This window comes from Triturus cristatus, chromosome 1_2, assembly GCF_964204655.1.
Source record: "Triturus cristatus chromosome 1_2, aTriCri1.1, whole genome shotgun sequence".
NCBI lineage: Eukaryota > Metazoa > Chordata > Amphibia > Caudata > Salamandridae > Triturus > Triturus cristatus.
In genome coordinates, this window is record NC_140580.1 from 734,060,141 (window position 1) to 734,086,705 (window position 26,565).

Genomic DNA, 26,565 nt, shown 5'->3' on the forward strand with positions numbered 1-26,565 from the left:
AGGCACTTCCCTATCCGTGGAAATTGGCCTCGATATTGCCTTTATTGAAAAAGCCTAACCTTGACTCAAAGTAGCCAAGGGTTATATCAACAACAACCGGCGATAATTATCGCTAAGCGCACTTAGCGCTAGGATAATTATCGCCGGCTAGCGTGGATTTTTATCGCTGAGATAGCGTGCTATTAGCAACGCTTATCTCAATAGCGATAAAAATCCTCACGCTAAGTGGGTAACGTGAGATTATCGCTGGAAACCCAGCGATAATCTCACGTTAGCTTGTTGATAGGGACAGACAAACTTAGCCATGATATCCTCCTTCCATAGGATATCATGGCTAAGTCAGAAAAATACCAGACGTAAAAAAGCAGCGTTAACCGAGGTTAGCGCTGCTTTTTTTGTCTCTTAACAGGGTTAGCGATATTCTTGATAATAGAGGAGATATAGCTTAGCGTCATTTCTCCTATTATTTTACTCTGGAACGCCTCCTTTGCATCTCATTAGAGATGCAAGGGGAAGCGTAGAGTAAAAGGGTGCTAACATGCAAATTTGCATGTTAGCACCCTGTTGTTGATAGGGTGCTAGTTTTATAAAGCCCTTGTTGATATGCCCCTAAATAACTTCTGACCCATATATCGCCTCCCATTACCTTCAAAACTGGTTGAGAAAACCATGAACTCACAGCTCAGCACCTTTCTAGTTGGAACCAACGCTCTGGACCCAACCCAGTTTGGGTTCAGAGAAGGGCATAGCACAGAATCCGCCCTGATAAAGTCTACGGAGGAGATAAGGGAGGCTGTGGACAGGGGAGGCAAAGCAGCTCTAATTATGCTGGACCTGTCTGCAGCCTTTGATACGGTCCATCATGATGTTCTGATGGACCGTTTGTCTGCGTGTGGTATTCAGGGTAAAGCTTATGATCTCCTTAGATCTTTTTAGTCGGACAGATCTCAAACAGTGGCACTGGGTAATTTTAATTCCAAACCTTTCTCACTGCCGCGTGGAGTATCCCAGGGATCCTCCCTTAGCCCTACTCTTTTTAATGTTTATGTCTCCTCGCTGGCTACCCTGATCAGATCATTTGGCTTCAGCCTGACACGCAAACTGTGGTGGCTTTACGGCCTGGTCAGACAACAGAAATTGAGGACAGGTTCCATGATTGCATGGCAGCAATCGGAAGCTGGATGTCACAAAATTGCCTAAAATTGAATTCTGGCAAGACCGAGGTCTTCCTGTTCGGTAATGATCCTAACTTCTGGACCCCAAGGTAGTGGCCAGAAGACATGGGGACACTTCTTACTCCTGTTAGGAAGGTGAAGAACCTAGGAGTCATTATCAATGAAAAACTCAACTTCGGGGACCAAATGAATGCAGTGGCATCTTCCGTTTACTTTTTAATTAGAATGATTAAGAAAATACTGCCCTTTCTGCCTACAACTTGTCAGCGGACCGTAGTCACTGCTCTCATTATGTCCAGACTTGACTACTGCAACAGCCTGTATTTAAATATACAGGAACGCTTCGCGAACAAATTGCAACTGCTACAAAATGCAGCTGCAAGGCTGATTACGGGTACTCCCAAATACGTCTCCATCTCTAAGGAATTGAGAAAACTGCACTGGCTGCTAGTCAAGAATCGAGTGCTTTTTAAAACTCTTAGTGCCGTGTTCAAGGCACTCCACGGGATAGGCCAGATTTCCTAAAACAGAAATTGCAGTGGTATATACCCGGTAGCCCCTGCGCTCCGGAAGAGCCAAGCTGGTGACTGTGCCACTCGTCAAAAAATCCAAATGGGCAGGGAGAAGCTTTATGGTATGCGCAGCTAAGGCTTGGAATGAGCTTTCCCCCAGTTTGAGAAAGGCCTCAGACCTACTCACCTTTCGAAGAGGACTGAAAACCTGCCTTTTTACTCGCTAATCCTAGTCTCCTGTTTTTGTTCTCAGAGAATTAGTGGTTCAGCGCCAGGACACCTCTGGGTAATTGTCGCGCTTTATAAATAATGATAATATAACGTAACATATCATATACTTTGTGACGCCTCTTGGAGCTGATTTGAGGCCAAAATGGTAGCACTTTGAATTGATAATAGTGGTCAGCCACTTTGAATCTATCACATGTTCTGTGCTTGTTGTTGATAGGAATGATGAAGTATGCATCCTGTGGGTTCAGAGTCCACATAAAATCTCCTTCCTGCAGCAAATGGGGTATTTATCGTAGTGTAACCACACAAAATGTTTGAATCTTTAAAAATGTGTTCATATCATGACAATCTCCATTCACCGGACTTTTTCTTTACCAGAAAAAGTGAGAAAAATTGTCTACATTTCACAGTGATTCTGGGGCTTGTTCTGTGGTCCCTTTTTATCATAAAGGAAATTTCTGATTGAAACAACCATAGATGTTGATGTAGTTTCCTGGATGGTAAAGTAGGAGGAGGTTTTATGTGAATTCCATTGTGTGCCTCAGAAGTATGTAACCATCAATCTGTTGTTAGAATTGTCCAATGGCTGATGTAAGAAGAGATGTTTGTGCATATGAAAGATGGGAGATATGGTGTGGCAGCCTCTATACTCCTATCACTGACATCTGGAAGTCAACTTGGGCTTGCCTGTCACTGGAATGGGTGCACATATTGTGAATGGGACAAGAAGAACAAAAGAATGAATAAGCCACTCAAAGACCTCTTTCTCCCTTTTTTCTATCTCCAGAACACCGAGAAGTCCTCCTGGATTGGCTTGTATGAATGATTGAAGTGAATGAGATGGAGCAGAATTTGCTTATTGGCACAAGTGATTACATAAGGATCCTGAGGAGTCTAGGGATCTGATCTGATCCAGAGGAAAGCCACATGACCATAAGTTGGCTGTTGGCAGGGGATAGGTAGGATCCAAGTGGGCATTAGTCCTTGATGAATGTGTGACTATAGGTGGTGCCCCCCCTCAACAGACCATGAAGCAAAATGCCACCAAAAAATAGGTATTTACTCCAGATGTTTAACCACAGGGAGGTCGGTCCTCTCTGTTTTTACTAACGACCCTCTTACACTCACTTCCAGTTAGGGTCAGGGAGGTAGTTATTAAACCTGATGAATGCCCAAGACCTGTTAGGCTTTTAGGAAAGGGCAGAAACATGTCGGTTGAAGCCTGGGGTATGCAAGGATCATAGTATCCACATCCATACCCTGCTATTACCTAACAGTAATTTTTTATCCATACCCAGGGTACCACGTAAATAAAATGGATACTTTTGTGGTACACCCTGCAGTATTTTTAGTTAGCAACTGGACTGAGGTTGAGTCCGCTCTGGCAGCATCATCTTACCAGGGTGGGAGGAGGTGGCCTATGATAAAGAATGTCACATTATGTGCGTGAGCTCACCTCGTCCAATTCTTGGAATTGCCATCTTTAGTAGGAGACAAAAAAGCATACATTTCTGTATATAAAAAATATAACAACTGAATCATCTGATTTGATTCTAGCATTTCCCTCCAGATGCTCCAAATACAAGGACACCACTCCATGAATTTGTTTTATAAAAAAAGGTGGTTGGAACATGTAGACCGAAGTAGATGCTTGAGTAATAGAACCTTGAAGGCATCACCTTTTGTTTTAAATCTTGCCACATAGACCAACATTAAAATACATGCCTGGGGTACCATGAAGACAATATTAATTCTCATGATCCCACCCAATATACCTAGTGCTCCCTGGTGGGTCGAGGTTGTAAGCATGCCCCCATTCAGCTTGTATCGGGAAGTACTCTATGATGAAGCATGCCACTGTATTGATCAGTGAGTGAGAGTTCTTTTATACAAAAGAAAACATTTTCTCTCCTAGGCAGATTTTGGGAGTCCTTGAGTGTGTTGACTCTCTCTTTTGATTGTTATAGTACCACTCAGGGTGCCTACATGGGTTCGCTCACCAGCAGCATCCCACTATTAGTATGACGATATTGAGAAGCTGAATCAACCCAAGTAAAAACTACTTATATACACCCTCTTTTGATTTAGCCTGAGTGGTACAACTGAAGGAATGCTTGGTTGGGTTTGTGGTACTGCGGGTAACTTCTTTTCTTTGAGCCAGTGGTGCTGGCTCATGAAATAACATTAACAAAGGTATTTAACGAGGTTTATTGGAACCTGCATCATGGATTGATTAGAGATCAGCATGCCACCTTTATAAGGTTCATCCTTGTAGTGCCATTCTTCTTTTGAACCTTTTTTTGTAGGTACTTTTAAGGTCGTTTTGTCCAATCACATGGACTCCATTTGTTTCTCCTCCGAATGTACCCTTTTGTGACGCTTTTTACATATTTTTGAAGTGACATCTGAGTGTTCCACAGAAGAAGGTGCCTCCTTTGAGCTCAGCTTCTATAGTAACATTAAAAGCCTTCCCTCTACGTCTTTTAAGATTTTAGTTAAGAAAACATGTCATATTTTGCACTCCTATGCTTTATGATTAGGGTAGAGTCAATATATACACTCTTTGTGACTGTCTTCAAAGTGTAATCTTTTCTTGCCACAAGTTTCATAAGGTCTGAAAAGTTTTTTATATGTCGGACATTGTCTGATTTTAGATGGTAATCCCACTGAAATGTGAAGAAATATTTATAGATTAGCAAAGTTGCAAGAAAAGGAACTAATTTGTGCTAAAAATGAGGAGAGATCAGGGGAAGCTCCCTTCACACATGCTGGGTGGCACAAATCTAAAGGATGGTGGCCTCTCAAGAAGTGGTGTTCAGGGGGATTGTCACCGATTGGTTGCAGTTTGGCTCTTTATAAGTGATGTTACTTGGCTACTAAACAGTCTTGGCTTCAGGTGTAGTTTAATCTAACATACAAGTGCTATGATGATGTTACCATGGGACACCTTGGTCGATGACAGGAATAATTCAAGCATCTGAATCTATAAAAAAACTAAGTTCTGGAGAATGAAATGTATCCCCAACTGCTTTTTATTTGGCAATCGACATGATGTATACAAATATTATACTGGCCAGTTTATTATAGGCTGTGAAGATTCACCCCACATTGAATGACCTCTACAATCGTGCCAGTGGAGCATGGCCTATTTTCATGAGCCTCTGAGCTCTTAGTAAGCCTGGATATTAAGATTTCATCTCACTGCAAATATGTGGGTTGTGACATTAACCAGTCTTGGAGAGAGGTACACCGTGGCCCAGCATCAATATGTAGTGAGCACTAAATATTAAATTAGACTATGCAGCAATTTTTGAATATCATGTAGCATGAATGCAATGCAATGCAAATATTTAAATGCAAACTTCAATACTTGTAGAGTGATCTCTTTTATATCATGTCAGAAACATCTCATCAATGTCAGCTATTTGCACCATTACAGAAGATCAGCCATTTGTATTGAGCTCAAAGGGTCTGATAGAAGTAGAAAGCAACCAAGTCCAACATCATCTAAATCTCCCTGAAAATACACAGTCTTTTTTTATTATTCTTTTTGATATTATATACAAAAATATCTCCACATCATTCCCCTCATAAAACACTATTAAAACATTTAGCAAGACAATATAGCCATCATCAATAGTATATTGTGTTTACCCATTTTGTACAAATCCATGCCGTTTACTGACATTAAAGAGGGCTTTGAATGAAATGGATATATTTGTGTACATATTATCAAAATGAATAATAACAATAACAAGCATTTGCAATGCAAATAGGTCTCGCATTTGTGAGTTACAGCTATTGACAATATGGCAATGGCTATTAAATGGCAATGATTTTTACCTACACGTTTTATTTTTGGTTTGAATGTATGTAGTGTGCAAAATCCCTTAGAAAGGTCCTGCACTTCGTAATAAATATATTGAAAAAGAGGCAAAGTGTGGATTGTGTCAACAATTGCTTGGCAAGTACCTCAAGGGTGAAGTGTCGCCACACATGCACATCGTGGTGCTTTACTAATGCAAAACTCATTAATAAAAGTAGTGCTTACAGACTAACCAACGTGATCAGGATCGAATCCCGGCTTTTCTTTCCTTTTCTAGACTATTTGACTCACTCTCCTGCGTTGGTTATCCCCCAAACACTGGGAGGCAATGAAGTTTGCCAAGGGGGCAGGGGGGCTTCGGGGGTACATGAAAATGTATTCATTGCCTAGTTGTCAAAGGTCGCCCGGTGCTATTACTTAAAAGTGTGCAGATTTCCTTGAGATATTAAGAGTACTTTACTCTCATCTATGAAAAAATCGACATTAACTAAACAAAATGCCAGAATGCGTACCAGTTTTCATTTTTGTATTTACTCTTTTACACAGCATCCAAAGTAGGTTACCTAACCCCAAAGCCCAGAGTTGTTACATGACCCATAGAAGGGAGTGTTTTACAGTTGAGCTAATGTGTCCAAATGTAATTTTGGGAGTGCCATGGAATGATCAGCCAATGAGGTACTCAATGAGCAGGTATTTAACTACATGTTCAAAACGTACGGTATTGTGGCTGTTGTTTGTTTGAACACAACCACCTCTCTGAATGTGTTTATTAACACAGAGCTCCATCTACCAGGCAGTGCTCACAGAGGGGCGACTAAAGCACAGAACAAAATGTATTCATTTATCCTGAGTGTGAAGGCACCCAGAAGGCTTAGGTGCCCGCCCGAGAAGCTAGGGATCCCAGCGCTTCTACAGACTCTGCCGTGCTCCTCTGCACCAGCAGGGCACAGCTCAGAATCTGCCGCTTCTGCTAAGAATAGGTGAGGGGGATGAGGTTGGGGCATGCGGAGTTGCCAGCAGATTTCCAGGTTATTGAAAGTGATGATTCTGACGTGAAACAATGGAGACTGACTTTGTCTGTTTGTCTGCACCAGTCTATTTTCCTACCATCTACCGGGCTCACTGTCATATCCATTCATCTCTCTTTGTTAGAGGTGCGTGAGCCAATATATTAATTAGCAGGTAGAGCCAGCCGGAGAGGAGCCAAGCATACGAGCCAGTGGGCGAGCCGTGAAAATGATGGGCATGGTAATCATACAGTAAACATGATGTAAATGTGCGATAATGTCTCTTCAGATTTCCAAAAAGTGCATTTCTTTAGCGCGTCACCTCAGTACACAAGATTATAGCACTGAATTGAGAGGAAGTTATTAAAAGTGCTTGTTTTAAGCATGAGTTAAAACACTGCCGCTCCTCCCGCCCGACAACAATACCATTTGTGATCTAAGAGGCGTCAGTTGCCATTCATACCCCTAATGTTGCCTAGACTCTTATTATATTTAGAGTAACATTAAAATCTAGTTCATTCAATACGAGAAGGTTTTGTACAGCACGCATCTTGAACTCGCATATTTCAAGGTGGCAATAATAAAGATGAAAACGGAAGTGCCGGCAGGCAAGAAAACGGGAGTGGGGGGTTGGGGGAGGGTGAGAAGTCACAGACTGAGGGAGGGGGCTTTGGGGTGGGATGGCAGGGAAGAAAATAGTGTTCGAAGTAAAGGGGCCAATAGCCGTGGAAGGATACAAATGATGAATGAGGAGGGACTAGCAAGCCTCAACCCAATCGGAAGGCAGCATTTAAGACAAAAGCCAATGGGCAGAGAGTGGGCAGAGCTTCCACGAAGCTTCCACACTACAGTATATACTGCATGCCTCGCAAAGCAACGGCAGCTCATTCGCACTGCAACGCTAGGCGAGACCTAAAAGAAAATAGTGTTAAGAGTAAAGGGGCCAATAGCCGTGGAAGGATACAAATGATGAATGAGGAGGGACTAACAAGCCTCAAACCAATCGGAAGGCAGCATCTAAGACAAAAGCCAATGGGCAGAGAGTGGGCGGAGCTTCCACAAAGCTTCCACACTACAGTATATACTGTAATCATCTGAGACAGTTGTTTTATTATGAATATCCTTCATACCTGTGCTATAACATCTAAGCTACGGTGGCCTTCAGGGAGAGTAGAGAGCTCAGCACTTACATCTCATTTGCTGAAGTTAGGGATGTTTCAAATGAGGTGGATATACTACTAAACGAGCAATGCTGTTGGGTTTCCAGCCATGTTAACACTGTTTACTGATATTTCAAATTACTCTGAATTCACAGCCTGAGGCCTGGGAATGAGTCAAGGATGAGGAATACCAGCACTGGTGAACTGGGGTTACAGGTAAGTAATTAATTTCTTCTCCAGCAATGGCTCTTTCATAGATTCATAAGCTCAAATCAGAATTGCAAACAGTACATAGAATTTGAATTAAGGTGGGAAGCTAGGTTACCTATACTGAAACAGGTGGTGCAGAACTGCTTCATCCACTAACAAGTCAGCTTCTGCAATTACATCCAGGCAGCAGTGCTTGGTGAATATATCATTACTATTCAACGTGGCTGCACAACAAATGTCCTGAAGCTGCACTCCAGTATACAGAGTTCTGTCATCTTGTGGTATACACCCTCAGTCTGTTTAGAAGCTGGTGCTTTACTTTGGTGTTACTAAAGGTAGTGCAGGCTGACAACAAATGAGCAATACCCTGTTTGGACAGTGGATGACCTTTGCTTGGGTGGCCACAGGAGGCAAATAATTGATCAGATTTTCCGACGTAAGTATTTAATTTGAGCTGATGGTTTCCAGTGCCAGGCACCGGCACTTAATTGTCAACACCAGCACTTATAACTGTCTGCCACATGATGGTGCTGTTTGTCTAATCTAGACACATGGAGAACAACAGTTGTTTATTAATTTAATATACATTAACAATTATTACTTGCCGCCCAACCCATTCTTATAGCTTTGGGGGCCTAGAATCGTCTGTATTCTCACACTTGTATGAGTATGATGGTTAGTAGCCTGACGAGGGTCCTGGAACGTATTATTTTACAAATTAAACACCAACAAAAGTCTTTAGTTTTGTAGAATTTGATGCATGTATGGACATCTATGAAATGCAGGTATTTTTCTGGTGATTTAGATGGACTGTAAAAAAAGGAACTCAGAATGACAGGTGCATTGAAGTAAATGTCCAATGGGATTGTTGGTATGAATTTCAGTGTGCAAAATTATTCTGTCTTTTGTAAAATAAAGGTATGGCATAAAAAAGAACAGGGCTGTTTGCATCTCCCGAGCACTTTGTGTTGAGGTGGGGGCTAGCTACAGAGCAGTCTTCACTTAATGTATTTTTGAAATGCCTTATTGATTGGTTCAAAGGATGGAAGCATAAATCGACTAGGGGCCAGATATACTAATTACTGATCACAAATTACTGGCAGAAATTTACAACCAGTATTTTTGTGCGCAGTAAATGATTTTAAGGAACCAACCAATGTGCTAACAGTTCAGTCCTTAAAATTCTGAATCATGGTTGGTCGGAATCTTACCTACTTCATGAATATTAATAAGGTTGGTGTAGTAATCAAATTCCCTCAGTTGTGATGATTTAAGTAGATTTATTGGAGATGGTACAGGATCACAGGTGGAAAAGGATAGGACCAGATGAGGATCTGTTCAGGTCCAGAGGGAGACCCCACCAGGAGCAGCCAGCAGGCAGCTCAGCCCAGTCAACTGTCATAACTCATTGCAGATTCCCAACATTCTGACAGCATCATGACATGAACATTCCACTGGTGGTAGATTGACATTGCATCAGCATAAGTAGGATATAACATATCCCCCTTTCTCATACGGGAAAACATAAAGCTAGAAACATAAGAGACAAACCTGAGAAAGTGAAAGCAAAGCGATTATACAAAAACAAGGAGAACAACGATCATAAGAAAAGCAGTGTGAGAACAACCATAGAGAAAAGCAAACAGAGAGAAAAATTAAGAAACAGAGAAGAATCAAACAGAAGAATCAAACATAGAAACCATCCTCCCTTCTTACACAACAGCGAAGAAGAAAAAAAAACAACAACGTAAGAGACAAGGATAAAAGAAAACGCAACAGACTGCCCCAAAACATACCCACTGGCCAGAACAGGAATGAAATGGAGGCTGAGTTTGTAAAACTAAAAAAAAACACACAGAGGAAGATAACTACAGAGAAAAACAAAAGAAAGTCCAGAATCCACAAGAGACATGAGAAGAAGAACTCAGAAGGAAACAATAAAGAAGAAAGAAACAAGAAAAATGAGGAAAAAATATAATGGTAATTCCCCATCTAAACACCACTATCTTAAAGCAATAACAAAATTGTAATGCAAAAACAGCAGTGCAAAAACAGCAATAAAATATAATATCAACAGAACATACTTAGCAATGAAAATATGAAAAGCATTGAAATAAGGTATAAACCTAAGCTAAATATGTGAACTTAACTGCATGGGTGAGAACCCACGACTGATCTCTTGGGAAAGAGATGACTTGTGCACCAAACTGGGAATGCTCCCCATACACATGTAAGTGTAAGAACAAACTTTGTGTGGAAAAGCCACACCGTGCACTGAAGTAATGTAGCACATACGAGTAGGTACTCAAGAGGTATTCCAATCAATGAAAGGAATATTTGGGTAAGAACCCTTGGTAATGCAAAAGGACTGAAACCTTTGCATGGTCGAATAGACAGTGTTAGGGTTGGAACCCACACTTATGCAATAGGACTGAAACCTTGCATGAGAATTGACAGTGCATGGGTAGGAACCCATATACTTAATGCAAACGGGCTACACCCTTGCAAAGCTCCCAGGAGAGAGAATCGAGTTGTGCACAAAAAAAAAATACACCCTATGTAGAGTAAAAAAACAAACACGCTAAACACATGAGAATTATGCGTACAGTGAGCAAATGGGACTTAAACCCATTGCTGGCAAATGGGACTAAAACCCATTGCGATCTGAAAGTTGAGAGACAAATGGCATGCACACAGTGAACAATGGACTAAATATGACGTGTACCCTGACGGTATGTACCTACGGGATGAATACCTAGAGTCCATGAACAATATTGACATAAGCAATCATGCGAAGCAATAGCATTTGAAACAAAACATAATGCCATAGAACTGTGACACATGCCGGTGAGCGATCTCTCACCAGAGTCGTTTTAGAAAAAAAAAAAACACCCTTGTGTAAGGGAACCAATTGCATGCACAGAAAACAAAAGTAACGAGGAAGTGGGAATACACGACTCGCTAAAATCATTAGAACAGGAAGATGAAAAATACCATGTTGAAATTACCCATACCCCAAAAATGCAGAAACACATATGATAAACAAAACAGGCTGACTTATAAATTGGTGTGCCTGTCTGTCTACGTAAAAAAAAACATGCATCAGCATACCGGTGACCGGAATGTCACCCGAGTATCAGAAGTCTGTGCTGGCATACATTTGATTTCAAAAATAGTGCGTAACATGTGCCAGATGAAAGTACCTTTGTTCCAAGAGCCAAAGAATCCCTCGACGAAAAAACACATTTCAGGTACTCACTGCCAAGGAAAAACTGCCCAGTGAAAGATATCCGCACTCCTAACAGTCTGTTGAAACTGTTGAGGCAAACGTGAGGAAACATCTAGAATAGAGTGCCAGAGCCAACCCCAAGATGGTGGCACGCTGTAAACGTCGCGCCGGGTGGCTCCAGGCACGTTGAAGCAGCTATGCGTGAATGAGCAGGAGCGAAGAGACTGATGCACGACAACGGCTTTGCTGTGGGGAAAGACGTCACAGAAGGAGCGATGAAGGCATCGTGGCAGCGCTGAATGCAGGTGAGGATGCACGCGCTGCACATGTATTTTAAAAACAAACAGTAGCGGTTTTACTGTTGCAGTGACGATCACCAAAATGACAATGCCCAAAACATTGCATGAAAACCAAACTCTCAGTCACGGCCCATGCGCTCTATGAAGGGAAGAACACTCACCACAAACAAGAGATGTCCGATCCACATGAAAGCACATGAGCAATTAAACACGCTGTGTGCTGCATTCTTGAATATTACACAAAGCAGATAAACTGGCGCTAGTTCAAAAGAGGTTAAGACACCTTTTCTCCATTGTAGTTTGTTTGAAATGCTTGGGCAATATCTAAAAAAAAAACTTGCCTCCCCAAAATGAAACGCCGCAAAGTTTCACACAGATGCAGTTGAAAACAAATGGAAAGTTGAAAATCCTGATGGGGCACATGTACACGCTTGCTTGTAAATATGCTTGAGCTGCATTTGATGAATAACTGAAAATCTGTGTTCCTTGCATGTGAGACGCTGTAGAGAAATCAGTTCTTGAGGTGCGATGTTGAAGGCACAGCAGTTTCCTAGACGTAGGAAAGCTTGAAGTAGGCTTACCCTCACATGAAGGCACAGCAAAAGACGTGCAGCAATAGCTCTGGAGAGTAGACGCCAAAGACTGAACGGGCAGCTGCAGAAGTAGAACTCCCCAGACGCTTTTCCTCACAGGAACAACTGGCAGACAGGTAGTGGGCGACCGATGGGAAGTCACTGGTGGGGTCAGGATACCAGTTGAGATAACTTGAGTTGAGTTGCTGGAGGTTGATGTATTTTTGAAGTTGCTTGAAGTTGAAGTTGCTTGAGGTGACAGAAGTAGGTTCTTTCAGTTCAAATCGTCGCCAAAATAATGTAGTAATCAAATCCACTCAGTTGTGATGATTTAAGTAGATTTATTGGAGATGGTACAGGATCACAGGTGGAAAAGGATAGGACCAGATGAGGATCTGTTCAGGTCCAGAGGGAGACCCCACCAGGAGCAGCCAGCAGGCAGCTCAGCCCAGTCAACTGTCATAACTCATTGCAGATTCCCAACATTCTGACAGCATCATGACATGAACATTCCACTGGTGGTAGATTGACATTGCATCAGCATAAGCAGGATATAACAGTTGGTCACAAATTGCGACTCACTATAATTGAAGGCCATCAAAGGGATGGTAGCCTACTAAAGTCATCAGACTACCACGTTCTGTGAGTGCTTTTCAATAAAATAAACTGTTTTTATAAATACAGCCTACTTTCCTTAAAGGATACAGGACTGCGTTTAAAAAGAACGTTTTCTTTTGTTTGTTTAAAAGATGGCAATGGTCCCCTGGACCACTCCCAACTCTTCAACAAATGTGTTTTTTACATTTATAATAGTAAAGGAGTCCCATGGGGAACCCTTGCCTTTTGAGAATGCAATACCACCTACTTAGAGGTGTTGGAAAAATATATCAATGTTTTGAACTGGATTTGAGTCAGAAAACATTGATACATTAGATGCCAATTCTCTATTTGGAAAGGACACCTACAACACACTCTTTCTAGATACCGAATCAGTATTCATTCTGAATCCCATTTTAGAAGACAGAAATACCTTCTTGACTCCTCAAGTGGAATTCATACTTAAGAGCAAGTCCTATAAGTGTCACAAATATTAATTTAGCACATGTATGACCATTGAAAGGCCTAGTACATCTGACCTCAAAGTACAGTTTTTAACCCAATAGTACAGGAGAGTGACCCACAAGAGGGAAAGCCATAAAAAATCCCTTCATCAAATGTTTGAATCTTCTTTGGACTAATAAAGATGATCATAAATACTTCATCTAGAGATGCGGGCCTAATCAACTGTGACTGAAAAGTATCTGAGGCCATTCTAGGACAGATCTAGCAAGTACAGCTACACTTTATAGAGCTATATTGTTACTGGGTTGAGCCCTTTGTTTTTGCACCATATACAGAAATGCTTCCACTTAGCGTTATAATTCCTTTTGTAGCTGTTTCTTGTTATTGCAATATCTCTGTCTGCCATCCGTCGAGATGGCCAGGTGGTCAGGAACCAGGTTGTCATGCTGAGTGAATTAAGTGTGTGAAGGAGGATCTCTCTCTGGTGTTTGGAGAGGAGCCTGTGATGGATCTTCAACTGAATTTGTGGCAATGCGGAGAGTCTCAGTTGGTTGCTTTACCAGAACTGATGGAGCCATACTGTGACAAATAGGATGATGGACCAGTGATCTGCTTTGGTCTTTCTCGACGGAAATTAGGGTGTTCTACCATGTCATCGGAAAGGCATAGCCCTCAGATCCCATTTGCTAGTACCTGCGCTGGTGTAGGACAGGCATTTCTTGTTCTCTAGTGTGGTGAGCAGATCTTTCATTGGATGGCCCCATTTCTGGTTGATATGTTGCAGTTGACCCTGATGGATCTCTCTGTCATGGCAGTCAAAGAGGATGGGACTGAGTGCATCTGCTTGGTTATTCTGGTCTCATGTAAAATGTTCAACAGCAAAAATGTCTTCACTCTGGTCAAATCACGAAACATTTGTGTCTCTTCTAACAGAGAACAAACCCTCATGCCACCCTGCTTTGTGATGTAGTACATCAAAGTTGTGGTACCTGTCCTGATCGGCACAGCTGTGCCTGCCAGTCTGGTCAGGAATTCTTTGAGTCCGATTCCAAAGGCTCTAAGCTACAAAATGTATATGTCGAGTGCCTTCTTTGTTTTTGTCGACAGGACCCTTGCAGATAGTTCTGCATGTGGTCCACTCATCCTGTAAATGAAGCATCTGCTGTAATTATTATCCTGTTGTTCATAGTGGGGTGAAACTGGAGAAACGCACTGAGATTTGTTGGTAATCTCCACTGCAGTAAGTATTGTTTGAGCCTTCTGGGAGCCTACACTGTCACATCCAAGATCCTGTTGCCTGTTTCCATTGCTGATCTAATTCTTGTTGTACTGGTCTCGTACATAACCTGCAGAAGGGTATTAACTATATGCATGATAACATATCAGGGCAAGCAGAGATCTGTAACATCTGACAGAAACTGTCTTTACTACTGCTTGTAGTTTTGTTACTCTTTTTCTGGAGTGAATGCTTTCCTCAGTTTAGTGTTCAGAATAGTGCCAAGAAATATGAGTCTTGTAATTGGGAGATTTTCATACTATTGTGTTTAGTGACAAACCTGCAGATGGAAAAGGCCAAAGTGGCTTTAGAGGCGCAGGCATCTTCCTCTGGTGGACCTTTGATGAGTCAGTCATCTAAGTATGGGCCACCTTGGTGTTGGCAGCCACATCAGTGAGAATCAGAGATTTTGTCTCTGATTTGGGTGTATTTGGATGCCGGAGTATGATTTATGAAGATCCAGGGAGGTAAGATTCTAAACTTCCTGAAGTACATGTGGACATCCTGTTAGGAAACCATTCAAAAGAACTACTTCTTCAGTAACTGGTACAGTTTTCGAATGTCCAATATTGGTTTCTACACTCCTAATTTTTTCTTGACCAAGAAAACCCTCGAAACAAACCTGACTGCTTTGGTAATTGAAACTTTTTCTATTGCTCCTTTCAGAAGGAGAATTTACATAGTAGATCTTGCAAGTGCAAATGGTGCCACTTCCTGGGAGCCTTTTGTATGAATTCTATGGTACTGTCAAAATGTACTAGTTAGAGCACCTAGTGACCCATAGTTATCTTTCTCCAAAAATGCAAATTCGTCCTCAATATGGGGTACTTTAGTTAGAGAGAAGCTGTTTTTGGCTATCCTGGGAGAATGACTGAGCAGCATTCTTTTTCTTCTCTCATGACTTGTTTTGTCATGGTGTTGGCTTCTGCTGTAGTAATATCCTTCATCATATCCAGTCTTCTTAGTGCAGTGAGGAAGCATAATTGACCCCTTTACTGAGTGAAACATCTTCTGTAGGCCTGGGAGTGCTTGAAGTCTTGAAAGTAAGCAGAAGGTTTGCGCCGGTACCAGCAGTGACGGTGTCAGTTTTAATTTTCTGCAACGTATCACTAACATGTTTGCCAAACAAGGTGCGTCAGTCAAAAGGCATGTTCAGGATCTTGGCTTGTAACTCGTGACAGAAGGCCGTGGATCTATGCCTATCTATGTCAACCATGTCTCCATGGGATTACTGCTCCTGCAAGCTGGCAGCAACCCAATATCCATTGCTGCATCAGTGATGGCAGCTAACATATCAGCCCCTTCCTTTACAATACCTTAGTCTCAACACAATGATTAACTATAAATCTCACATCGATATCAGGAGGTGCAAAAGCCAGAGTGATAGGTTTTTTTTATCAGCGCTGCTGCCTCAATATTGGGGTCCATTTTAGTGTGTCCAGTCAGGCATGCTGGCTCAGGCTCTGACATACATTTTTTGTTGAGGTGTGGCACCACTACTTGTAGCCTAACTGGTCTCAGCATAAGTTTGAGACCTTCTTTCTAGACAAGATATTGTGGTGGATTTAGTTGTCTTTCTGGGCTAACAAATCATTCAAGAAACACAGATGCTCCACCAATGAAATTGAGATGTCAAACTGTTGCTGCTCATTCCAACAAGGCATGGAAATGGGTAATGTTGTCTTATGGAGAGACAGGTTGTAAAGGGGTCTTGTCACTTCCATAGGCAGAATGTAGCCCTCAGATTCTTCATCATGGTGCCCTCCAACATCTACCTGACCTTCATCCATAGCACCGCTGTCCTCCTCTACTGGGTTCAAATTCTGATCAAAGTCTGAAGCATCTTGCTCCATCCACATGTCCCCAGCTGTCAGTGGGACACAGCGTTGCTATTGGTGTTGGGGAACATGGTGGAGGTGGTAAATCAGTGTGATCAAATGAGAGGGACGAGGAATAGCATCTTTAACAAGGTCCTATACCCATATTCCTCAAGAGTATGAACTGAAAAGCAAGAGAAGGTAGTTCCTCTGTGGTAAAGCAGCCATTTTTATATGTAGCTGTGATGTAGGAGGCTGGGCAGTGATAGTAGACATGGAGAAGGTGGAGGCATGATGGTCCAGGCAGTGGACAAAAGGGAGGATAGAGCTGTGGAAGCTGAGGGAACAGCTGTATGAAAGAATCATCATTTGATGCAGTCTTGAAATGAAGGCAATCAGTACTTCCATTACTGGAGGTTCACTGAATTGGCACTTTGGTTCATACGAATTGGCATAGCTCCTTGGGTAACCTTGTGAATGTCTGGGATTCATAGATAGCATAGTCCTCTTGATATTCTTCTTCCTGATAAGCCTCTTCTACGTATTCAGGGACATAGAGCACATCTAGTTGCACAGGCCGATACGCTGTGCAGACTTTTGTTCTTGGTTGCTGACATCATCCTTCTTCTGAGAATCCAAGCTAATTTTGAATGAGGCATTTCTGTTGTCTACAGGACTATTGATGGGTTGTCATCATTGAGGTATTCATCAATGTAATTGTTGTTGTTGATGGTGGTGTCACTGAAGCTGACGATTGTTGACGATTGCTTCCGAGCCAACCACAGCACCGAGACCGCCCTCATCGCCGCCACCGATGACATCCGAGCCCTGATGGACAACGGAGAAACAGCGGCCCTCATCCTCCTGGACCTCTCCGCGGCATTCGACACGGTCTGCCACCGCACCCTAGTACGGCGCCTCAGCAACGTCGGAATCCAGGACAAGGCGCTGGAATGGATCATCTCCTTCCTCGACGGGAGAACACAGAGAGTCCGCCTACCACCGTACAAGTCAGAGGCCACCGAAGTCATCTGCGGCGTCCCCCAAGGATCATCTCTGAGCCCCACCCTCTTCAACGTCTACATGAGCCCCCTCGCGGCCATCGTACGCAAACACAACCTCAGCACAATCTCCTACGCCGACGACACCCAGCTGATCCTCTCCCTGACCAACGACCCCGCCGCCGCCAGAGCCAACCTGCACGAAGGGATGAAAGAAGTAGCCGAGTGGATGACGACCAGCCGCCTGAAACTGAACTCGGACAAGACGGAGGTCCTCATCCTGGGCTCCTCTCCCTCCGCCTGGGACGACTCCTGGTGGCCTCCCGCCCTGGGCACCGCACCCAAACCGACAGACCATGCACGCAACCTGGGCTTCATCCTGGACTCCTCCCTCTCCATGACCAGGCAAGTCAACAACGTCTCCTCGGCATGCTTCAACATCCTACGCATGCTACGGAAGATCTTCTGGTGGATCCCCACCGAGACTAGGAAGACCGTCACCCAGGCCCTCGTCACCAGCCGACTGGACTACGGCAACGCCCTCTACGCCGGTACCACCGCCAAACTCCAGAAGAGACTCCAGCGGATCCAGAACGCCTCAGCCAGACTCATCCTCGACATCCCACGAACCAGCCACATCTCCGGACATCTGAGAGACCTTCACTGGCTCCCCGTCAACAAAAGAATCACCTTCCGCCTCCTCACCCACGCACACAAAGCCCTACACGACCAAGGCCCGAGCTACCTCAACAGCCGGATCAACTTCTACGCTCCCAAACGCCACCTCCGATCAGCCAACCACGCCCTCGCCGCCGTCCCCCGCATCCGAAGAGCGACTACAGGAGGAAGGTCCTTCTCCTACCTGGCCGCCAAGACCTGGAACTCCCTCCCGACCGACCTGCGCCTGACCCAAGACCACCTCTCCTTCAGGAAGAAGCTGAAGACCTGGCTGTTCGAGCAGTAGCGGCTCCCCCCCCCCCAGCGCCTTGAGACCCTACGGGTATGTAGCGCGCTTTATAAGTGTCACTGATTGATTGACTGATTGAGTATGGTCGTTGACAAGGGTCTCACTGTCGACTGTACCATCGTCAATTGGATCTTCTTGCATTTCAATGATGGGAAGCTGGTAGAGAACTTCTGAGGTGGTCGTTGGCAGGATGGTCATCAACAATGGAAAAGTATTCGCCAATAATGCCAAGGATTTTGTCAATAACTATTTGGGTTGAATATCCGACAGAACATAGGAGAAACAGAATTTTCATGCCATGAGGAAAATTCAACCAAATCACTTTAAAAAACTCACAGTTTGTGGATCCTGAATTTAAGGCAGGCTAAAACCCAGGGAAGATGAAGTAGAGGTCTAGATGCAGCCGAATTAAGGTCAAACAGAGATAAGAGCAGAGTTCTCCTTTGGGACTCCCTCACACAATCTGAGCTAAGATGTCCTCTAGCAGAAGTAGAGACTGCAGCATTTCTACCTCATTGGTTAAAGTTTGAGTTGTTTCACATGAGGTGGGTGTGCTACTTAAGAAATTCTGTTGTTGGGCCTATGGCCAGTAATCAAATAGGGCCATCATGGGACTGAATTTAGAGGGACTCACTATTTTGGCAAATAAATTGTTAGATAATGTAAGGAGATGGGATGAAAGCCCCATCAGCGACAGTGATGGTGCTTGGGATTAAAGAGAATGATGGCTTTGCTTGTTGTTTGCATTCATGGTCCAAGCTAGTGAACAATTATCCTCCAATGCCCACAACTCCAAAGAACTTTTATGCAGCATAAGAGCTACATTGAGCTCTGGATAAAGAGAGTAAAATAAAGTGAATAACATTATTAAGCATAGCTGGACAAGGCCAATGGAAGAACAAAGAGATGGGTCAGACAGTGTTGCCTAACATGGCAAGAGACAGGCGTGCAAATCTTTTTACCCCACCTCTTTAGCCCCCCTACCCTTACAATTATATATGGATCTTTCCAAATTAATCGACCCAACCATGCCTGACTCGTAGGATGCTCGGGACTGTTCCACACTTTTGCAATTAACAAACGAGCTACTGCCATTGAAATAAAGATGAAGTAAGTCTGAGTCAAGTCTCGGTCATACTGATTATCGTACTGAAAAAGCATCATAAGTGAGCTAATACGTGTCTCTTTTCCGAACAACTTCCTCCAGAATGTCTCGATACCTTCCTTCAAATACTGTAATTTCTTGAAACTATAGAACATGTGTATCTTATTGGCAAGACCCTCTCCACATCTGGGACACTATCATCTTGCCTTTTACCCCAGCCAAACAGCTTCACCAAAGTAAAATATAATCTAAAGGCTGTTTTATAATGCTGGGGTCTCAAATTAGATGACAGGAGAACCTTCATTCCTAGTCCAATAGACATATTAGCTGAAGCTTCCTTGCCCAGTTAGCTTCAGCCTTCTCAAGATCACCCAGGGCTGTATCAATTAAAATGTATACACTTGTCCTATCCTACAGTCTGGCCGACTTATTGCATCAGTGAAAAATTGCCTGCCCTGAGTTGACTCCGAAATTCCTTAGCCTGCAAGTACTTAAAAAATGAACTGCCCACTATTCCAAATTCTTTTTGTAATTCCAAAAATAAGCATAATTGGTCAGCAGAATATATATCCCCTATCTTAATGAGTCCAGATTGTTCCCACTGCCTACACATTGCATCATAAATATTGGTTGGAAACAGAGGGGACCACCAGAAGGGGGTATCCTTACTATAGCAATCTTAATTAATTTTTGAACCTTACTCCAGACTGTTCAAGCAGTAATCATGCACTTAAACTGTACTTTTTTTATAATAACTCAGTTCAACTTGCCAGAGGAGACAGCCCCGAGCTGCCTTGCCAAGTGCAAGCTCATAAATAGTAGGGGGTTCACTCCATATCCCTGGTCTTCAATGTTGCCCATTTCTGCAGAGAACAATACCCCCATATGTTGTAAGAGAGCCGAGCAATAATATATCAAGAGGTTTGGAGCTTTCCAGCCACCTGGTTCCTGTGAAAGAGTTAAAAATGTAAGGGATTGTCTTATCTTCTTATACTGTCATATAAAATTTAAACAAATAGATACCAACTTTCTGAGTAAGGGGCTATCGACCTCAAGGGGAATAGCATGAAACAAATAGAGTACCTTAGGTAGTACTATCATTCTGAGGACATCTACCAATAATGGATACATTCAAGCCATTGATACGCCTCAGCTCAGTACTAATCTTGTTTAACAGGGGATCAAAATTGATATGGCTTATAGTAGCTACCTTGGGGTTTATCCTGATCCCTAGATACAGGACTGTATCCATCATATGAGTATCTGTAAAGGCAATATTGTTCAGTACAGAGAATCTGACTTTTTTCTCCGTTCAATAGATACCCGGATTTCCTCCTGTATTCCCCAGCCAATTGCTCATGACTACCGCAATGTCATCCACGTATGCTAATAACTTTGTATCATGTCTGTTATAGCGATCTGGCTTTATTACCAGACTTTGAAAAACTTGTTCAATAAATAGATCTATATAGATAGCAAACAAGATTGTACAGCAGAGACACCCCTGCCTTGTCCCTCTAGTTATATGTATTCTTCCTGACTCTTGACCCATGATTTGAAGCTTGGCATAGGGAGTAAAATACATTGCCCTGATAGCTTTATAAGGCGTGGACCATGCCCCTTTTGGTTCAAGACGTCCCATCATTTGATGACATCCTATCAAATGTGTTTTCCACATCGAGGAGGATCATAGCCATCCGATCACTGGCTATCCAGTTTGGTTTTCAGAGTGATCAATCAATATGTGATGAACCAATGGTATGATATGTCACAATTCGTTTTTCTCATGCAAAGCTATATATACTAGATATACTGAAAACCCAATTGAATATTGTAATTGCCTAGCTCCATGAGTCCTGAAGGAGGCATGGATGGGGAATAAAACGTAAGACAAAACACTTTCTATAACCATCTCACAAAAAAATTAAAATAATATATAACTGATGTCTAGAGTCACCAGGGTACCCTTGAAGGCAGTCCAAAAGAACGCAAACACTTTTATGGATAAAGGCTACACATAAGTAAGATATTGAATGGGTGGTCAAGAACCATTGTTGTACACCTGAATAACCTAACCTGAAATTTAAAAAAACACTTTGTTAATCATGCTACTTCCAATGTCAAACTTCTTTCAAATCTGTTTAAGCATTTGCACTGTTGTGCATTACAGAAGTCTACTTACCATTTTAAACCATTGTAAACTATAATTTCTTGAAGCACTGGGCTCTGTTGAATGAATCAATAAACAAACACTTCTACTCCACCGGATACAATCACACTTTGGTGATATTCACACTCTTCCCACCTTATCAGGAGCGATCTTATCTCCTCTCAATGATATATAGCATATATTCAACCTCTTTATACTGCCTCTCCATACCTCCATCAGAGTCTCGAGAAGACTGACGCTGACTGACACAAGTCCAGGAAATGTTGCATCAGGGAAGCGAAGTCCTTCCACAAAGAATTCCTTCTCATTGAGACCAGTATACCGAAGTTTGTAATGTAGATTGCTTCTGCCCAGTACATGCGAGTACATCTTGTCTAAAAACATCCAAAAAAAACACAATTAATTCAATTAAAATGGCATGCTTTGTACTCTGCAGCCTACTTTCATAAGAATCTGACTATTTTCTTACAACTAGATTTCAGATCAGTGTACAGCATTATTATAATGGAGGTATATCATATTGTTAACTTCAAATAAGTAAGCTAACCCAAGAGCTGTCACTCTCCTCTGAGGATATTGGATTTGTGTAAGTAGATTCTTCCATGGGCATTACTGCTCCCTGATAAGCACAGTGCCCACAACATTTGTTTTCTTGTAAGCTCTGCAGAGTGTCATCTCATTGCATATACAGGTATGGCCTATGCTCCTGCAGGTTTTGTGCAATAAGGACCACATGGGGCAAATAGCTCTCTATAACATAAACTAGGGGCCTTTAGGACCTCCATCACTACACACTGAACACGTAAAGCTGTATACTGCACTTTGCCTTATGACAGGGAGATAAGATGAGAGAGGATGTGTCGTCTTGCATGCTGTGTCTGTATGACTTGTTTTACTGTTAGCTATGTAGGATAGGAAACTCCTATTCATTACCTCTCCTTGTATGACTGATGTGTTTCACAAGAAAATTAGCTCTATCTCATCTAGATGGCTTATATAACTTTTTTTGATGCACGTTAGATGGTGTAAGATCTCGTGCACTCGCCCTTTGCCTCCGTGATTGTGTCTGGCATGAAGCTCCCTTCCCCATTATGTTGATATAACTTTGTATTTCTGTCAGCTCATTGTGGCTGGAAGCACCACTCTCTCCTTGTCCCTTGCAAGAGGACCATTAGAGCTCACGGATGATGTCATACCTGTAGGATCAGTAGACTGCCTCTCACCCTGAGGACAGGAGCGTAATTATGTTTCAAGGTTCTGGGCTGGCTAAAGAAACTGGGACCCAGACTTCGGACTCTAAATTGTTTTACCTCAGCCAAGATAGAGTTGAGAAGTCTGCTGACTGCACTGCTAAAGAATATGTGCTCTTCAGTGCCATTCTCGAATAAATCAATTAAAACCAGAACACAAACCATTTGCATCTTTCCATAAGACTGGCAGATTCTGCTGAAAATCATCCATGGGGAGAGGTAGCAATACAAGGACCACCTAGAGACAGAATTGAACGAGAACCCCTAATCCTGCATCTGCAAGGCCTGGCAATGGCCCCATCATGTGCAGACGTCAGAATGTTAAGCCCTGCTGCCAGGATGGTGAGGTTCCAAGGGTTGTATATTTCTCCAAGCATCAGTATAGCCTTAGTGCTAATAAACTTAAGACCACCAATTGCCTACCACATTATCAGCTAAGTTCACTCACTGATCCAGCATTATCTCAGTTGAAGCCAGCTGTAGCAACATACTACAGAAGTGTAACTGTTAATTTACTTTGATTTATTATATTTTAGCACCCAGCTACCCCTGGGGTGATAGAGTGCACTTTACAAATGCGGATCGATTGATTGATTGAAGCTGTGTAAAATGTTTAAAAAATGTTTTCTTTGATGGAAATAGACAGTTAAAGGTTTTTTCACATTAAATAATCAAAATTACACTAAGGAAAAAGTTACTTACCTGTAACTGTAGTAGTTCTCAGAATTAGCATTTTTCTGAGATTTGCATGATTAAACCACCCCCATCGTTAATCCGGAACTCTCACAGTAACATCTTAATAGCAGTTCTATGTTAAAGTAATTCTAAGGCTGAAACAAAGACTGTTTATTAGTCTGGTCCCATCATTTAAAAAGAACCAAACTTCAACAAATCAGAGACAATCAGCCTGAAGACCACACCCTGAGAATCCACTATCCTTCAGATTTCCTTTAGCACTCGAGTGAAGGAATAGTAGAATTAGATGAGCCTCTGATGGGGAGGAGGGTGGGTCGCATGTGATTGTATGAAAGATTCCAATTCTGGAGAACTATAGTTACGGATAAGTAACTTTTGTTCTTTATCAGAATAGCAAGCAGTTATATTACATAATGCAAATGCTTGCTGATGGTGAGTAAGCACTTTATAGAAGGCTCACCTTATTGAAAATGGTGGTGTAGAGCTGCTTGTCCAACTGCACCATGCTTCTGTACTGTCGACTCCACGCAATAATGCAAGCAATAATGCATAGTAAGTGTGTGAGTGTTTCTTCCAGATTGCTGCACAGCAAATGGCCGCCAATGATACCACAGTCAACAAAGCTGTTGATGTTGACACACATATCATTGAGTGCACTGAAACCCTTGCTTGCAAAGGATGGCAAGCTATATTGTGGAAGTACTTAATTGCAGCAGACACCCAGCAAACTATACTTTATTTTGAGAAAGCCCTGTAAGCTATAAGTAGCTGTACAAAATTTCTGAATTTGCTTGTCCTGTCTGTATAAAACTTCAGACATTGTCCAACATCCAGTGTATGAAGCACCCTTTCTGCTGCAGTACTCGGATCTTTGAAGAAAGTTTTAAGGATTATACACTGATCTAAATCTGATGGTAGTTTAGATATTTAACTTGAATTAGTTCTTAAATTGACTCTTTTGTCATGGAATTCGAGTAAGGTTCCCTTAATGTATAGGACTGAATTTCAAGTACAAGTCTTGCAGATGTTAAGGCCAGCAGAAGAGCAAGTATCCAGGATATAAAGTTTATGCCTGCTGTATATATTGGTTCAAAAGCACTTTCGTTAGTTGACAAAAAACAGTATTGAGTTTCCAGAGGAATTTGTGGTTGTTTCACCAGCAGAAAAACTGTAAAGAGCCCTTTAAAGAATTTTGGTCATGTGTCCTTCTGCATCATGAGCTAGCCGTCAAGTGGACTTTCACTGATGCATGACTGAGACGTGAGGAGGATAATTGCAGAAGGTACGGAAGGATGTGATTTTGGGACAGAGGAACTTGAGATGGAAATGGTATTCGTGGGTGCTCTGATAGAACAAGAGGCTCTGTGAACCAACACTCCTTGACCATCATGGTGCAATTCAGTATTTCCAGAAATGGTTATTTTTTTTAATCTTGTATAGGATTTTTGCAATTAGGGAAAGAGGGGGTAGAAGGTAATCAAAGATCTCTGACCAGTCTTTCGAAAACGCACTTTTCCCATGAACCCAGTAGAGCATGCCTGCTGGCATAGTAACAACATTTAGTCTTCCGATCGTTCACAAACAGATACAAGTTTGATTTTCTGCAGTGCCTAAAGATCTTGTTTAACTGGAACTGATGCAGTTACCACTCATGGCATTCTTTGTATGTTCGGCTTAGGGTGGCTGGTTATGCATTGTCCACTCCTGAAACATGTTTAGCTGTCAACTGCATATTTGTTTTTAACGGCCCAAAACCTTATTCTTTGGGCTTCTTTGGATAGTGGAAGAGATCAAGTTGTATCTGATAGTGCAGAAGTGGTACCTTTCATCTATTTATGACAATTTTACACGGAAATGGTTTGTGACACAATTTTATATGAAAACGACCAACTGTGTATTAAGCTTCACCTTTCAAAACTACATGCAATGAAGTTTTGATTTAGATACTGCATTATAAAAGCATGCAGAATGTTAGAAGTCGTTTTCTGATAACATATAACAGTTAATAAGTAGATGTGAAATCTGACATTTTAGTGCCAGGTGTTCTTATGCTTAGATAAACGTGATAAATAAACGACAACACAGAAAACTTTTATGTGAGAATAAAATGCTTCATGTGTTAGAAAGCGGATAGCAATATTAGAATGTACAAATGTGAGCACTGACATTGACAAGAAAAGTAGGTGCTACATGAGGTTGTTACGATTAAATATTGTAAAGTTTATCATTGATGAGCCTTTAAATCCTGTATACTGTAATAACATAGAAAGTGCAACAGAGGTTTACTAAATTATATGTGAAGTGATAGTAAGTATGTAAATTTATTGTTTAGGTAATTAAAACCTTAACAAAATTTCACCTAAAAGGAATCAGTAAATATGCCAATTTTTAAAGCATTAATTTACATTATCAGTTTGTTGCAAATAAATATTTTTTAAAACATTTTTGGCTAATCACTCTCAACTTGTTGCAAGAAATTATATGCTTATTGCGTTGATGAATTTATAATCTGAATAGTTCATTTCTAGCTGTATCGTAAGGTTTCCACCAACAGCAATGCCATTAAAAGTTCAATTTGCGGGCCTGTTTTTCAGTCTAAGAGTTTTAAGTTTCTTGCGGGTCCTTTGAGGATTCATGATTTCTGCCTTCTGACTCAAGTTTATATTTCAATTTTCCTGGCATGTTCGTGGGCATTAAGAAATGTAATTAATTTACAGTTAATTTAATGATCGGAGGGGTCCAGTCCTGTTATCATAGCAGCTCTGCAGGTCCCTATTCCTCTAAGGTTTAGAGCTTATCTAAGTAAAATGACTCGAGCTGTGTGAAGTTTGGGGCATATGCAAATTATATGAATGAAATCCTCTTTGGTGCTACCGCAGAGACGGCCATGATATAGGCCCTTTTTATACCCAGGATGGCTGGTCCGCTGTCGACGGGAGTTTCCCGAAGCATAAGGCGATCAAATGTCTCTTTAAATATATTGTGAATGTAATACTCAGG

At 42.0% G+C, this 26,565-nt stretch overlaps 1 protein-coding gene across 1 annotated transcript in view; it reads right to left on the minus strand.

The window, feature by feature from the left end:
- The window catches only part of LOC146867919 (protein-arginine deiminase type-2-like), a 692,226-nt gene that overhangs the window by 396,780 nt on the left and 268,881 nt on the right, over positions 1-26,565 (minus strand). Inside the window, exon 7 of the mRNA XM_085608647.1 lies at positions 21,830-21,993. Within this exon, the coding sequence (XP_085464773.1) occupies positions 21,830-21,993 (164 nt within the window). The remainder of the gene's footprint in view (positions 1-21,829; positions 21,994-26,565) is intronic.